Source organism: Nannospalax galili, unplaced genomic scaffold, assembly GCF_000622305.1.
Source record: "Nannospalax galili isolate Female #2095 unplaced genomic scaffold, S.galili_v1.0 scaffold884, whole genome shotgun sequence".
In the NCBI taxonomy this organism is placed as follows: domain Eukaryota; kingdom Metazoa; phylum Chordata; class Mammalia; order Rodentia; family Spalacidae; genus Nannospalax; species Nannospalax galili.
Genome location: NW_008352264.1, coordinates 53,517 through 70,693, shown reverse-complemented (window position 1 = coordinate 70,693; position 17,177 = coordinate 53,517). Strand labels below are relative to the sequence as shown.

Genomic DNA, 17,177 nt, shown 5'->3' with positions numbered 1-17,177 from the left:
ACCTGGCCATGAGCCCAAAAGCTTGTCTTTTGGGACCTGGATTTGATGGCAATCTGGTTGATGTTATTTGTCTGTGCTTGTCTTGTTCTGTGTTTTGGTCTTGTGTTTGTCATGGGCGCCTGTACTGAGATCTCAAGTAATTCTGTCATGTATGTCTATGATTATTGTCTTCATATGTTTCCATCAAAAACCCTAAATATTTTTATTTTGTTGGTTGAACTGGTTGTTTAAGGTCCTTATTTATTGCATACCTTTTGGTTTGGGTTTGCTTTCATAATATCTCTTTGGTTTGCTTGCTTTGGAAGTATTTTGGGTTTGACATTCTTGGTCTGGTTTATTTTGCTTTCAGACCTCTAAAGACTTGAAAATGGTTTGAGAAAATTAAACTGTTGGTTATAGGTTTGATCTAATATGTTAACTCATCTTCATTGCTGGAAATAACTTCTGGGACTGGTCTTCCTATCTCATCCTTTCAGCCTTGTCCTTTTCCCTCTGTTTCCTGCAGCACCACTCTGTATGCAGGCAGATATGGTCTGTTTGGGGAGGGATGCTTTTCATCCTTGGAAACTCTCCTGGCTCAGATATGACTCTGTGCTTTTCTCCCTTGGAACAAGAAAAATCAGTCTTGGTTTTAAAACTGGTTTGTCATGACATTATGTCTAACCATAGTATTTATTATATGAGACCATTATAAATGTATAGACATGCTTAATACTAAGAGAACTATTATTAAATAATTTACTAGATATCAAATTCTAAGTAAAACATCTCTAAACTTTTAAAGGAGACTTGGTTGTTTAAAACCTGCTTCTACTCCCGAGATAGACAGCCCGGCCAGTCGAAAATTAAAATTTACCTTGCTACTTTTCTTAAAGTGGTGTTGGTGATTTTTTTACGAACTCTGTCCTATAACATTTACCTTTGGTTTTCTCTCTTCCTCTCCCTCCACTCTCTGTCTCCTTTTCCCTCTCTTCTAGAGTTCCCTCTCCTCACTGTTCACTTCTTCTCACTCTTTCTTTCCTTCAGTAATGAAATGCCAGGCACCGCACAAGTTCCTGAGATTACGGAGACTAATCATTTATCATCCCATCATCAGGGGATATAGTTGATCATGGTGAGGAATGTATGGTGGGACATGGAAGTGGGAGTGTGCACCCCTCACCCGGGGCCCCTCACCTGCTCAGAGCTTTGTGGGCAAGAAGGAGAAAGGGAAGGAGGGAGGGAGGGAGAAAGGGAGGGAGGGATGGGAGAGAGAGCGAAAGAGAGAGAGAGAGAATGAATGCAAGAGTGTCAGACTATAAACCTCAAGCCCCCCCCCAGTGACCCACTTCCTCCATCTTCCTTCCCAGACCTCACTTCCTAAAGGTTCCACAACCTCTAAAACCAGAGCTACCAGCTAGGGACCAAATATTCAAATACCTGTCTGTGGGGGATACTTCAGGTTCAAACGGTAACAGTTGTGACACACCTGCCCTCTGACACTCTTTTAGGTGCTTGTGCTTCAATACTGCATCTCATCATATTGTGGACTATAAGGCCTTTGAGGGAATTTGCTCATTTTGTTTAACAATTTTATCCCCAACATTCAGTCTAGAGTCTGACATCTGGTAGGCACTCAATGAACACTGGTCAAACAATCACAAAGGGTTCTCTAGGTGAACAGTATGTACTTTACTCCGAGAGCTATGAGGAACTAATGAGTCTCAGCCACAGAGTAACATGATGATACATTTTATGTTTTATAAAAATTACTCTGAAAGCTGAATGTGACAGGTATGTCCTCACAATTCCTGCACTCAGGAAGCAGAGGCAGGACAGTCTAGTCTATAGAGTGAGTTCCAGGCCAGCTGGGGCTATAGGTAGACCCAGTCCCAAAAAGACCAAAAAAAAAAAGTAAACAAAAATAAAAATACTCTAATAGCCTAGAAGTGGATTACGGGGCACAGAGATTTAAAAACAGAGGGAAAGTCAGAAGGCTACTTGAACAATCTAGTTCAAACAATCTAGTTCAAATCTAGTTGAAACCTAGGAGATCCTCTGTTTAAATGTGGAAATGCAGTGACAGTATCTTAGAGAGGTGTTAAGAAGGTAGAATGGATGGGACTTGAGTGAGAAATATTGTCCATAAGAGGCAATGGGAAATGAGGGTCTGGGGAGGAACTTTCTGATCAGGATGATGGTAGCACCTTTCAGGGACAGAAGAAATACAAGAGGAGACGCTCTGGGAAGGGGAGAAAATGTTCTCAGCAACTGTGAGGTAGTTGTGGAGATTTCAGGTGAAGATGCCAGGAAATCAGTTAGACATAGGTCCTGAACCACAAAAGACAGATTGGGGCCAAAGATATCATTTAAGAGGCAACATGTGATCAGTCTTCTAAATTTTAGATAAAAGCTTAAGTACTCTCCCAAGAAAACATGCAAATATGCACATTCTTTTCCCTCTAATTTAAGAAGCTCCATGCAGACTCCTCCAGAGATCCTAGGTACAGATAAAGCATGCATGGGGATATGGCTCAGCTATATAATGCTTGGTAGCACATTAACACCCCCAGTATTAGGGGAGAAAAGAAGACTTCTAATAAAGTATGAAAATATTTCTATATTCAACTGTAAAGACTATCAGTTAAGAAAAAGGGGAACAGTGAGGGAAAAGGAGGGGTTGAGAAGAAGCGAACTAATGATAGAAACAGCACACAAATTTTCATACTGTGCAGGAAGGAAGGACAACTGATAAAGGACACTGGGCAGGAGAAGCCAAAAAAGAGGATCTAGAAAGATCATCAAAGAGGGAGTGGTCACCAATATTGAATACAGTTGAAAAGGGCATAAGGACTTCTCCTGAGTGGTGCAATCAGGAAACTAGTAATGGCCCAGGTCTAAATAATTTCAGAGGTTGGAGTTGAAGAATAGAAACTTGATAGCTTTGGATGAAGACTAAAAGGGGGTGGAAGGCTTTTAATAGATTCCTACTCCTTTTTAGAATCTCTATTATGAAGGAATGGTAAACATTTTTCCCTTACTGTCTAGACCCACTTCCCTCCCTTTCTGTTAATATCACATTCTCCTTTGGGGAAGCTCGACTGTGAAGAGTCTTAACAAAAAGTAGTTACTGCTTTCTACTACAGGAACCAAAATGGCCAGGTCCTCATTTGTCCCACTTTGGGGCAATGTTATGGGCTAAATTGTATCTATCCCAAATTCACAGCATCAAAGTTCATGTGTTGAGCTTCTTGCACCTCAGTGTACCTATTTGGAAACAAGGCTTTAAAGAGGCAATTAAATTAAAATGAAGTCATTAAGATGGGTCCTAATACAATATGACATATGAAGAGATTCAAGGACATAGTGGGGAAGACAGCCATCTGCAAACCAAGGAGAAGCCTCAGATGAAACCCTGTTAATACTTTGATTTGTGACACCTGTGAGAAAACACATCCTTGATCTCCAGACCTGTGAGAAAACACATCTCTACTGTTTAAAACAACCTACTTAACTTTGTTAAAGCAGCTTTAGCAAACTGATACAGACAGAGGGCAGGTAAGTGATCTAGGCTAGGCACAGTACAGTCTCTTCTGGGATGCTGAATCCTGAATAAATGGCCTTTGTTAACTCATGTGGTTAACAAAGATAATCTCTAAGATTGAGTCCCAGATATCAAAGCAGTGGGATGAGCTGTTTTGTTTCCTGTGTCATCCCACAGTTGTATTCTTTACTTAGTATAGCCAGATTCTGATTTAGTTTCTTAAAACCAAGAGCTATAAATGACACAGGAGGAAGGAATAAGGACGGGTGGTAACTAGAGGGAATCAAGGAAAGAAAGGGAGATTTTGTTTGGCTTAAGTGAAAGACTTGAGCTAGGTTATGGTTCTTTGCAAAGAAGCTAGTAGAGGAAAGAAGTGGGACACCTTTCAGGGAGGGAGTATTTGATGACTCAAGTGTGGATTTTTAAAAGGTTGCAATAGAATATGGGTAGGGAATTGATTCTGACCTGAATATGGAATACCTTTCCTTCTAGCTGGAGGCAGGAGATGAAGGAATATGTAGGTAAATCCAACACTAAGTAAGGAAGTTACTATATCTATATCAGACCCTCTCCCTCCATGGCCTAGGGATCATCACAGAAGAAGGGGTGGAAAGATTGTAAGAGCCAGAGGGAATAGACATTTGTAGTGAAACATGGTAGAACATGACAGTGTCATTGCACATATGAACTCACAGTGGCTGGGATAACATGCACTAGACCTGCACATGATCAAGCCACCTACTTCAAAGAAGGAAAACTAGAGTGAATGCCTTGTATCACAAGTTAGATGGCAGAAAGCCATTGGGAACCTGAAGGACAGAAAGTGCCTGGGGATACCTACCCTTTACCTCAAAGGCCATCTATAAGCCTGTAGGTACACTTTCCATTTTAGGTTTCCCAGACAAGCTTCCAGACCACTATGGTAAGGAGTTTGATGCTTCCAGATACTTGTCTGTATTTTGCCCAATGTCACTGAATCAGTTGAGAAGCATTGAATGGCTATCTGGATCATGCCTATGGTCTACCTTTATCAGACATTTGAACCATGGGCCTGTGGAGGAGGGGCTGCTGCAAGAACATTTGTAAGAGTGGGTGGATGGCAATGGGCAAGAATCAACTGGCTCCACCCAAGAGCAAAACAAAACAAATTAAAACCTTAGAAGTGGTTTTTATGATTCAGGAGTGGAAAGGCATTAGGCCAAAGCAGTGATCAGCAGACTTCTATGGCAGCCCCTGCCTGCACTCCACCCCTGCTAAGCATGGCTTGCCCTTACCTATCTGCTGCTCACCCAAACTAGATGAGAACTGCTCAGATGTCTAGGAACCCACTGGGGGAGCAGCACTACCAAATAAGGTCATTTGACATTTATTTGTCTGGGTCTTAGACTGGTGTGACAGTTAAACACTTTGTTAAGTAGAGGTTGTGGGAGGGCTGGTGTATGAATTTGTTGGTCAGGAGGCAGAAAGGAAAAGACATTACCAATATTACCACTTCCTGCTTCCCCATCTCACTTTTTCTGGTAAGGAGCCCTAGACTCTGGCCATTACCGGTAGACCAACCCAGGCCCAGTGAATCACTAAGCGTAGAGCTACCCTGAGCAACTGTGGCAAGCACAGCCTTAGCCACCCTGGAGTGAAGGTAGAGCTCCTAGCCCTGGCTTCTGTTTATTGGTGCCATGAGAGTACATTCCTCTGCCACACACTTCTGCCACCAGCGTGATCTGCCTCCTCACAAGTGCAATACAGAGCCAGGTAGCCAGGGATTGCAACCTCTGAAGTCCTTTGATGCTCAGCAAGGAAGGGAAATCCACTAAGAGAGGTCATAAAAAGACAGAGATGTATCAAATAGTGGAGCATCTATGTCCTTCAGTCTTCTCTTAGTGGACTTAGCTGTGACAGCAAAATGATATTGAGGGGCTAGGTCCCAGTAGCTGCTGCTTCATGCAGAAACCATCCTGCCAGGCCCCTACAGCTCATGACTTCATCTTGGTTTTGCCACAGAAGCAAGTGCACTTGGTAAGCTGACAGATTTTTTTAAATTTTTTTATCTATTCTTTGAGAATTTCACACACATATTCAATATATTTTGATTGATTCCACATCCCTCCTGAGTTCCAATTTCTCTCATATACCCTAACTTCATATCCTTTTCTCTTTTCTCTCTCCCTTTATAACCCACTGAGTCTAATTAGAGCCGCCCATGTGCAAATGGGTATTGAGGCCATCCCCTGCAGCATGGGCTGCTGGCCAGTTTTAACTTTCTATGCCATTTCCCAGACAGGGCACCATGACAGCCCCATATTTACAAATAATTCTAACTTTCTTGTGGGTCTAACCGTGTCAGTGTCACCCAGGTCCCACCCAAGGAGCATGTTCTTGAATTATTCAAATATTATTTATTTCTACTTTATGTGTATGAGTATTTTGCCTCCATGTATGTAACTGTCATGCAATGCCCACAGAGTATAGCATAGGGCATCAGATCCCCTGGACCTGGAGTTACAGATGATTGTTAGCCACCATGTGGGTGCTGGGAACTGAACCCAGGTTCTCTGCAGGAGCAGCCAATGCTCTTAACCACTGAGCCATCTCTCCAGGCCCTATTTACTTATTTTTGAGACAGGGTCTCACTGTGTAGCCCTGTTGGTCTGGAACTCACTACATATATTCAAGGCTGACTTTGAACTCACAGAGATCCACCACCTGCCTCTACATCTTCAGTGCTGAGACTAAAGGTGTGAGCCACCATGCCCGGTTACATTTTATATAATCAATGGAATCATACAGAGGGGGAAATGTAAGGAGTTTTTGTCACTGTCTTGCACTCCCAGTTTCTATGATCCTTTCAGCCTTTTACTGGTGGGTGTCTCCTCCTCTCAGAATCCATTCCTCCTGCCTGGGTTTCTTCTAGCAAACAAAAAAAAAAAATGAAGTAAAATTTATTGATCAAATTCACACTAAGAAGTTTATAGCTTCTGTGGATTACATATCCCAGGAGCATGTACATTTTGAATTTTGAAAAAAAAATCAGTAGAGGCAAAATTGAGAAAAGATACATTTCAGTGGCTTGACAATTTAAATTACTGCTTTCTTTTTGTAGTCAGATCCTTGACTGGAGGTAGATAGATCTAGGCCAGGCAGGAGAGTGCTAAATTCTAAGATAGAGCCAAGGGCATGGCCCTCTCTCTTGAGGACCATCAACAGGTTATGCTGTCCCATTCTTGGCACTAGGTGGATCCAAACCTGGGAGATCCTGAGACCGATAGATTCTGTGTGTGTCCCCAGGTGCTCAGCTATGACCTCAGCCTGTGGAACAAGTGGGAAATTCCCTTTGGTGTCTCCTCCAGCTTCTCTCCCCTCTATTTCTGACCTTCCACAAGGCTCACTTGTCAGAGTTCACATTCAGGAATCAGATGATGTTCCGGGAAAAGGAACCTGGGGGGTTGGGGGAAAGGCTATTTACTTCCTCTCTTGTAGTCAGCTAGGCCCCTTAAGAGTTCCGGATATCTGTGGTGACTTCTTGTCTCCAGTACAGCAGCAGCATGTGGCAGCTGGTACTACCAACAGCTCTGCTACTTCTAGGTAAGTCAATGAGGATAAAGCTTATGATGCCCTGTGTTCAGCAGAGACCCCGCTTTTCAGGTCAGGGATGGGACCCCCACTAAGGGATGGGAGCCTTCAGTATATCTATGGTCTAGGATTTATCTCTTAAGACAAACTATCTGGGGGGCTAGAGATAGGCAGCACACTGGCCCTGATTTGTGCATCACTAAGAAGGAACAAGGACTGCAAGTTCACCCCCTGGGTCTCCATTTCCCTAAGTATAAACCAAAGAGCAAGAACTAGGTTCCTAAGGTCTGTCTCTCAGTCTTTCCAGGTAAGGTTTGTTTAAAGTGATTTCTGTGGCTTGATTTAGGGAAATCCAATCCTTACTTTTAACTTGATAGTTTGAATATGAAACAAGGAGTAAGGGAACAATGTCAAAAATTAAGTATTTGTGTATCCAGTAAGACAGGAGGCCCTAGAGGTGAGAAGGAGACAGCAGGAGATGGATCCACCATAAATACCTCGATTCTGGAAAACACTACAATCCCAGAACAGAGGTTGGAGGGAGTTTTAGATCACTACCCTCTGGTCACTCTACTCAACATCTGACTCATGCCTTTTTTTTCCTTGCAGTTTCCTCTGGTGTCCGAGCTGGTAAGTTTGCTTCACGGTCTTAGATCGATCAAGTGAGGTACACATGCATGTCATGGCCACAGGAAGTTGGGAAAGGATCATTGCATGGGTGTAGGGTGGATCAGAGCAATCCCCCAACACAGTGGGCTTGGTGCTATGCATCTCTGGCTATTTTTTCCCCAGCTACAGAGAAGATCAAACATGGGGGCCAAGTGCTTCGTAGCCAAGATGCTCTAACCATGAGTCACTAAGAGCACTGTGGGTTTTCTCCCTCTGGCTTTGCATTACTCTGGGAATGTCAGTGTAGGGCCCACTCATCTGTCTGTCCTCGCTCCAGATTCTCTTGGTTCCTCAGCAGATCGCCAAAAAGCTGTGGTGATCCTAGATCCTGAATGGGTCAGGGTGCTCCAGGAAGATAATGTGACCCTCAGGTGCCAGGGTGCCTATCCTCCTGGGGACAATTCTACCGAATGGTTCTATAATGGAAGCCTCATCTCACACAAGGACTCCATCTACTTCATCAAAAATTCCAGAGTCAGCAACAGCGGCGAGTACAGATGCCGGACAGGCCTCTCCCTGCTCAGTGACCCGGTGCAACTGGAAGTTCACATGGGTGAGTTGGTAAAGGGGAGGAGGGAAATCATCAATAGGGGGCCCTGAAATACTTGGGAAAAGACCAATGATGTTCTTAGGAATTAAAACTAAAGGGACATGATATGAGGTCCCACTGGAGGATAGCAGAGCTGTAGTTCTAGCTGTATGTAGACCCGAGGCAAAACACCAAAACCCACCTGGTAGTATGTCATATCAGGACCATGGCGTTGAATGAGTCAAGGAATCACCATGTACAAAGAATGTGTCCAAGATGCATGTGTCCTCTGAGGAGGTCAGGGCATGGCATTGATGCTTCATAATATTTATGAGATAAGTTAATGGATTTGCTTTTAGGACCTCAATCTCCTTCTTGCTCTCAGATTCTACATTTGATCTTAGCTAAAGGCCAAAAGCCCATCCTTCTGGCTCTCAGATCTTTACTATCTTGTTAACTCCCAAATCACAACACATCACTGAATGTCATTTCTCTCACTTCCCATCAGTGTCATGCTCAAACTCACAGGTTAGCATAAATTTGGCAAGGCAATGCCCTCCTAATGGAAATGCTCATCCTGCATATTAATCACAGAATGAAAGTGTTTCTGTATATTAGCAGCACCCCAGTATCACAATCAGTAAGAGAACTATTTTGTGGACAGAGATCTTTCCCAGCATCGTTGGGATCATATTACAAATATGGCCAGGTGTGGTGGTGTATGCCTTTAGTCCCAGTACTTGGGAGGCAGAGGCAGGTGGATCTCTGTGAGTTCAAGGCCAGTGAGGTCTACATAGTGAGTTCTAGGACAGCTGGGGCTAGAGGGAGACCCTGTCTCAAAAAAAAAAAAAGACCAAAAACTTCTGTAAACTTTATTTTCATGACTGCCCCATTTGTATAAGGTAAATGGATGGAACAGGCCTGGAAGGGAAGAAGCATGTAATAGAAGTGGGTCTACCATAGGAGCCCATTGAATTGGGCCAATGAAACTGATTTTCATGACTCCTTTGCCTCTAACTATACCACTCACGATGCACAGATCTCACTCTACAGAGCTACAAGAAGGAATATCAGTTATCTAGCTAGGTGAGAGATGGAGACCTAAGATAAAATAAAATGGGGAATTGCTGAGAGGAAGCAATAGAAAAATCAAGACCCTGTCTCAAAACTAAATAAAATAAAAATACTATTTTAGGGACTGGAGAGATGGCTCAGGGGTTAAGAGCACTGGCTGTTCTCGCAGAGGACCTGGGTTCGGTTCCCAGCACCCACATCACAGCTAATAACTATCAGTTCCTGGGGATCCAAAATCCTCTTCATACTTACATAAATGCACACAAAACACTCATACACATAAAATGAATCAAAATTTTAAATACAATTTTAATAAAAGGAAATTCCCCCAACACCAAACTATATCCATATCAATCACAAGCTTATGCTAATAACAGTTTATTCCTTAGCTTAAAAAGTAAGAGGCTACATATACATATGGCATTTTTGACAAATGCTATGCCTTCTTAATTTTTTAATTCTTTTTTTTTGTTTGTTTGTTTGCTTCTTTGGGGGCACTTTTTGTTTGTTGGTTGGTTTGGAGGATTTTTAGTAATAGGGACCATATAGTCCAGGCTTGCCTGGAACTCACTATGTAGCCTAGGCTGGCCTTGAACTCATGATTCTCTTGCCTTAGTCTCCTGTGTACTGGCTTGACTGATAAATGATAATCTATATGAGTAATAGAAATTGCCTCTGTTTGGCAAGTCTTCTCAATAAAGAATTTTCACCAAGATGTTCTACCAATCTTGTTTAGAATGTGGTAGTAAATTTTCTTAATTGTAATAAGTTTTGTATTGTTCTTACTATAAAAGTCATTTGGATTCTGTTTTAAAAATAAATAAAAAGGAAAAATTTAAATGATCTTTGGTTCCACTCCTCCCAGAGAAAATTCTTATTAATATTCAAATACACACATGCATATTCAAATACATACACATATTCAAATACACACCCTTCCTTTTTTCTATGCGCTTAACATTATCTCAATATTTCCCCTGCTATCATTATATATATATATTTGGTCTTTTTGAGACAGGGTCTCCCTGTAGCCGTAGCTGAGCTGGAACTCACTATGTAGACCAGGCTGGCCTTGAACTCACAGAAATCTACCTGCCTCTGCCTCCCGAGTGCTGGGATTAAAGGCGTGTGCCACCACACCCGGCCAACTATCATAATATTTATTTGACATATCATTTTTATTTTCCAGGGTCCCCTTCTACCATAACTTCATATTTTCTCTGTATGGAGTTTTATTACTCGATGAGATGGTTGTAAGAACAGGCTTCATAGTGATATAAGATTTTCTCTCTTGAAAGTCATGCTTTGTCATGAAAATGGTCTCACTGTGGCCCCACAGCTGGGATGACCATGAGAGCTGATACTCACCCCTGCCTCTTTCCCTCCCTCCCTCCCTTCCTCTTTTTCTTCCCCCTTCCTCTCCCCCTCCCCACTTCCTCCCTCCCTCCCTGACTTTTACACTTAGTGCTGTCTGTAGCCACTCCTCTGGACACCCAGTGTCCTGACCAATGCAAGAATCTTCCGGTATTCTTATAGTTGCCTATTTCTTTTGAAATCTAACTTTTTTGTGCTTTTCTTTAATGTGTATGAGTGTTTTGCCTGCATGTATATAAGTACCCCCATGCATGCAGTGCCCACAGAGGTCAGAATAAAGCCTCGAATCCCCTGTTACATAAAGTTGTTAGTCATCATGTGGGTGCTGGGAACTGAAACTGAGGCCTTGGGAAGAGCAGCCATGGCTCTTAAATTAACCATTGAACCATCTCTCCGGCCCCTGAAATCTAGCCTTTTTAAAAATGTGGCAAATCATTTTCAAATGTAATTTTTACCCTTTGGTCTAGAACTTGCTGTCATTCCTTATCATCTGTCAAAGCAAATCCAAGTCTAGTGCTTACGGGTCCTACAGACATCCTCAACTTTGCTTCCCCCTTCATTTTTAGTTCCTCACTCTAACTTTGATCATTTGTGTATATGTCCCTCTTCTGCCTTGGACAAGGTCATGGTATAATCTGAGTTCTCTGGCAGGCCCAGCCACCTTCTTCCCAAAGGGAGCTATGTAGGATGGTTCTCAGTCTGGCTTTCATTGCATCCCAGGATCAATCATAAAGGTGGGGAGCTCCTCTTCATAGGAGCTCTGCATTGAGTCTCTGTGTCTTTCAGGCTGGTTGTTGCTCCAGACCTCTCAGTGGGTGTTCCAGGAGGGGGAGCCCATTCGTCTGAAATGCCACAGCTGGAGGAATAAGCCGGTATACAAGGTCATGTATTTGCAAAATGGCAAAAGCAAGAGGTATTTTCCTCAGAATTCTGAATTCTACATCCCAGAAGCTACACAGGATCACAGTGGCTCCTACTTCTGCAGAGGGATGATCGGGCGTAACAACAAGTCTTCAGACACTGTGAAGATCATTGTCCAAGGTGAGAGTTATTCAGCACCTTTATGATGTGCTAGTTTTTATTACTATTACTTTATTTAGTGTTTGTATGCATGTGTGTGTATGTGTACGAGTATGAGTGTGCATGCCACAACATGCTTGTGGAGGTCAGAGTACAAGTTACAGGAGCTGGTTCTCTCCTTCCACTGTGTGGGTCCTGGGGAGTATATTAAGGCAGTCAGGCATCTTGTCAGCAAGAGCCTTTACCCACTGAGCCATCTAGCTGGCCCCAATAGTTTTTAGTTTTTGTGCTTTGTTTTGTAGGTAGAATCTTACTGTGTAACTAAGGTTGTCCTGGATAACCCAGGCTGGTCTTGAACTCATGATCCTCCTGCCTCAGCCTCTTTTGAGTACTGGTGTTACAGGCATGTGACATCATACCAGATTTACAATGTGCTAGCTTCTTTACCTCGTTTGACTATCACAGTCAACTTCATAATGTTATGATAGGTAAGATTGGCAGCATTTTACAGATGAAGTAAGTGAGGTACAATAAGTCTTCAAAACCTGCATACGTAACTATTAAATAAAATGAGAGAATAGAACAGTCACCAATATCCAGCATCAAACTTTGGTTTTCAGGGGTTTTTTTTGGGGGGAGGGGGGGCGAGTTGTTTTGCCTTGTTGTTTTTATTGTTGTTTTGTTTTGCTTTTATTTATTATTATTAAAGTGTGTGTGTGTGTGTGTGTGTGTGTGTGTCTGTGTGCCACTCAAGGGTGTAAGTGGCCCATGTGGAGGTCAGAGGACAGCTTGTGGGAGTGTGGGAGTTGGTTTTCTCTTTCCACTAAATTGGTTCTGGGAATGTCAGGTTATCTGACTTGGTAGTAAGAGACTTTACACACTGAGCCATCTCACAGGCCCTTTTCAAATTTTTATCTTAAGTTCACACAGATAAGAAGGGCCTATTGTATTCTCAAAAGGTTAGGGGAAAATGCTGAAACCAGCAGGTCAAAATGAAACAATGAGAGAATCTACATAAAAGACGTGAGAGTTCTTTATACTATTCTGGCAAATTGATAAACTATATCAAAATTTTAAAGTAAAACATTAAAACTAGGGCTGAAGAGATAGCTCAGTCAGTCCTAAAGTCCTTCCTTGCAAACATGAGGGCCTGAGTTAGATCCCCAGAATGCACATAAAATGCCAGGTATGGTAGTGTGCTCATGCACTTGTAATCCCAACACTGGAAAGGTGGAAACAAGGGATCCCTGGGGCAGCCACACCTAGAAGCAACTTTGGGGAGGAAAGGGCTTATTTCAGCTTACACTTCCAAGTCATAGTCCGTCATTGAGGGAAGTCAGGGCAGGAACTCAAGGCAGAAACTGAGGCAGAAACCATGGAGGAACACTGATTACTGACTCACTCTCTGGCTCGTTCTCAGCTAGCTTTCTTTTTCTTTATCTTTTAAACTTTGAATTTTATGTGTATGAGTGTTTCTCTTACATGTATCCAAGTGCACCTACATGTGTATGCAATGCCTGTGGAGGTCAGAAGAAAGTGTCAGATCCCCTGGAACTGGAGTTACAGATGGTTGTTAGTCGCCATGCAGGTGCTGGGAACCCAATCTAGGTCCTCTGCAAGAGCAGCCAGTGCTCTTAAGTGCTGACCATCTCTCCACCCCCTTAACTAGCTTTCCTATACAGCCGAGGCCCACCTGCCCAGGAATGTTGCTGTCCACAGAGGGCTAGGTCCTCTCACATCATCAATCAAAACATTCACAGAGGCCAGTTGGATCTGGGAAATTTCTCATTTGAGGTCCCCTCTTTCCAAGTGACTCTAGGCTGTATCAAGTTGACAATACAAACTAACCAGCACACTGTCTCAAAGAGGTGAATGACACCCAAGGTTGTCCTCTGGCCTGCATATGTCAGCACACACTTGCACCCATACATATGCACACACACATACAATTTTTTTTCTTTTTTGAGACAGGGTCTCCCTGTAGCCCCAACTAGCTTGGAACTTGCTATGGAGACCAAGCTGATCTCGATATCACAGAGATCTACCTGCCTCTGCCTCCTGAGTGCTGGGCTTAAAGATGTGCACCACCGCACCTGGTTATATAAATTTTCAATTGAAAAAATTGAAATTAAAATCCACAAATTTATCCATCTTCTAAATATTGTCTAACAATTTCATAACTGTCATGTAAAGCCTATAGACAATTTACCTTGCTGAATGCTCTTTTTGTACCCTGCCTAACAAGCAGATGCTAGGAGTAGGCATCTGATCTACTGAGCTCCACCCAGGTTGCATTAAGATGGAGATTCAGTAGAAGGGAGCAAAGAACTCCCTCAGGGTCCCCCACCATTCATTTTCTAGAACCTGATTCTTAGCAGGTATCAAGAATACTGCCTACTGGTAACCTCATTATTTATTCCAAATTTCTGGCTTACTGATGGTCATTTTTCTCACCTCTATTTCTGCTACTAGGTCCAACATCTCCATCCATCACAGTGGGTTTCCCTCCATGGCATCAAATCACTTTCTGCCTGCTGATAGGACTCATGTTTGTAGTAGACACGGTGCTGTATTTCTTTGTGCAGAGGAACCTGCGAAGTTCAATGAAAAGCTGGAAGGAATCCAAATTTCAATGGAACCGAGACCCTCAGGACAAGTGATCCCTTTCCCTACAGGGTAATAAGTGCAAGGGTGTAGCAACTAGGAACCTCACTCAGGATTTGCATCCTCATCATCTGCATTAGGCATGTCCTCAAGCCACAGGAAAAATACAAGGAAGGGCCCCTCCTCTGTTTCTTTTTGTCTCCAATGGATGGTCTGAATGGAAAGGAAAGGTGTGGGATCTTCAAGGGCCAAGCACGAAGCCCCAGTGAGTAGGTAGCTGCCCTTCCAGGAACAGATGTCTCAAAGTTCTAGGTTTCCTCTGTGCCAACCATTCCCTAAAAGCAAAACAGGAGCATGGGCTTTGGGTGATGACCCTTTCCATGTTCAACAATGTTTCCTAAATAAACAGATAAGTAGAAACATGAATGAATGGTTGAGGCAAGATTAGTGGTCTGCGTTTGTTTGAATGGTTGAGGCAGGGTTAGTGGACAGTGGTCTGCATCTGTTGCTGCAAGGCTGGTTGCCTTTAGGAGACTCCCAAATTCCTTCCAGACAAATGTGGGAACTTCTGGGAATCTAAGCAATGCAGCAGATCTGACGGAGGAGATGGCTGAGGAAGAGCAGGGAAAGGGAGGTCTCACCCCTTCCTCAGCAGTTATAGGCAGTTAACGGTTTCTGGGGAAAGAACAGTCACTTTCTTCAGTTGTATAGTCACTAGTAAATTACACAAACTCCCTTAATAATCTACCACCCATGCTCATGCCCTTATTAGAGTCAGTGATAACAAACAAACAAGACTTGAAAGTAGAAGAGGGACTTGTGGGAAGAAGAGAGGCTTCAGTGGGAGTTGGCGGGGGGAGGGTAATGGTGGGTGAAAAATTAGCAAAATGCATTATATATATATGTATGATAATTGTCAAAGAATAAAAATATTTTTAAAAAGAGAAAAAGAGTCCAGGACAGACCAGGGGAAGGGCTACCATCTGAGCCCAGAGATAATGCTGTCTATCTTCCTAAACTAGGAGCCATGGCTGAGTGACTCAGTAGGCAATTGCACACGTGTCATCAGCATGACTTGTTCAGGAGAGTCTTGATCAGAATTGGGATGATCTGAGGGCATATAATGTTAGCCTCCTAGAGACTAGGGGTGGAATGTGGGTTTGAAAAGAAAGCAGTGAACAACCCCGTGATGTGCTAAGTGAACAGATATAGCCAGCTCAACATCTGAACTGAGAAAACCTGTCAAGAAAGAGTCAACCACAAATTCACAGGAAGGAATGGTCATGGGGCGAAGGTGCCTTTGTTAACCAAAGTAGCAAGAATTAGAGAGAAGAGGCACAGGGACTGTAAAACCAGCTTTTCTGCTTCACTATCTAACGCAGGTACAGTTTTGTTCACATCATTCATTAAATAAATATCAGATAGCCAACACTCATGGTTAAATCATAAAACCTTCAATCTCCTCAGTATGTCAGTACCGATGGGCTGGGGATGGAGACAGCAATGACTGCTTATTTTAAAGAGAACTTGGACTATCTCTTTCTGCTTTCAGTATTTTTAATAAAACATTTCTTACTTTCAATAAAACTTTTTTTTACAAGATCTTGCTTGTTAATTTCAGAAGACTGGAAAAAAAAAATGGTAACATAACATGAAAAGTCAGTCATGGTGGCGCATGCCTTTTATCCCAGCACTCATTCTCAGCACTCCCATGATGAGATGAGAGGTGGAGGCGCACCAGCCAGCTAATTTGGTGTGCTCAGAGCAGTGGCAAAACTGCGAAGAAATACTGTCTCAAAAAAGGTTCATGTGTGCATGCACACCCAATAAATAAATAAATAAAGTAAATAAATAAGAATGATAAAATCTTTTTTTCAATATATTTGTCAAAATCCTGCCAGAGGCTGGTTTGCACTGACGAGAAACCCTTTGTTCAGTGCCATCTCATCTCACCTCACATGAATTAGCCTGCTCACTTTTCTAATCCTTCTGAGACAAAGGAGAGAGTGAAGGCAGATTTCCAATGGACAGTTTGGGATAGGAGAGTACATGGAAATTAGAGGTCATTACAGTGTTTAGGTGCTCGTAGGAGAAGCCACAGAGAGGGAGAGGCAGGAGGTAGGGGTCCAGGCAGAAGCAGGGGGTCAGCTTAATTTTGTGAATTAGAAACTGTGTGAAGGAGAATAGCAAGGAAGAGGGTAAGAATGGTCAGGAACAAAGTCTGGACATTTCTTGAGAACAAGAATGCTGGACTTGGCGGAACACTGTCTTAGTCATAGATCAGAGAAAGCATCATAAATCTAAGTCATTGTACTGCAAGACACAGGATGTCTATTTAATGTTAAATATAATCACCAGCTGACTTAGCCTTCCTGGAAATTGTCAAAATCTATAGATTGTGTAAGAAACTAATATATTCTTTGTAGCCTACTGATTAACTTTAAATGTAAACCTGTAGAATGTGTTTTGTTCTTTGTGAAACTAATTCTTTCATGTATTCTGGCACAAACACCAAGCTTGTGACTATAGTTTTGAGAGTATAAAAAAGCACTGCTAAAGAATTAAACTCACTCTTCTTCCCCTGAGGGTTGAGTCTTTTGCCTCAACTCATTTTGCCATCCACCAGCAGACCTGAGTCTCTACACTATATATCAAAACGATTCAAGCTAAATGTATAACTCTTAGATGAGACCTAAACCAAAGAGAAGTGCAATGTGAAACCTTGGACATTTGGTTTAGATTTATTTAGTGCCTATGTGACTGGTGGTCAGTGTCTAGGATGGGTGTTTCTGGATTCTTGGCCTCTTATCCAAA

The 17,177-nt window shown here is 42.6% G+C and overlaps 1 protein-coding gene across 4 annotated transcripts in view; it reads left to right on the top strand.

The window, feature by feature from the left end:
- LOC103746771 (low affinity immunoglobulin gamma Fc region receptor IV-like) overlaps nt 1-16,004 on the top strand; it is a 16,447-nt gene extending 443 nt beyond the window's left edge. Inside the window, exons 2-7 of one of the 4 annotated variants that reach the window (XM_008849062.3) lie at nt 1,027-1,114; nt 7,001-7,105; nt 7,703-7,723; nt 8,061-8,315; nt 11,526-11,780; nt 14,232-16,004. In XM_008849062.3, the coding sequence (XP_008847284.1) occupies nt 7,066-7,105; nt 7,703-7,723; nt 8,061-8,315; nt 11,526-11,780; nt 14,232-14,419 (759 nt within the window). In that variant the 5' untranslated portion in view covers nt 1,027-1,114; nt 7,001-7,065 and the 3' untranslated portion in view covers nt 14,420-16,004. Of the gene's footprint in view, nt 1-1,026; nt 1,115-5,485; nt 5,540-7,000; nt 7,106-7,702; nt 7,724-8,057; nt 8,316-11,525; nt 11,781-14,231 lie in introns of those variants that run through there. The other 3 variants (XM_029554073.1, XM_029554074.1, XM_008849061.3) reach the window with 3 other exon arrangements.
- The last annotated feature ends 1,173 nt before the right edge of the window (nt 16,005-17,177 follow it).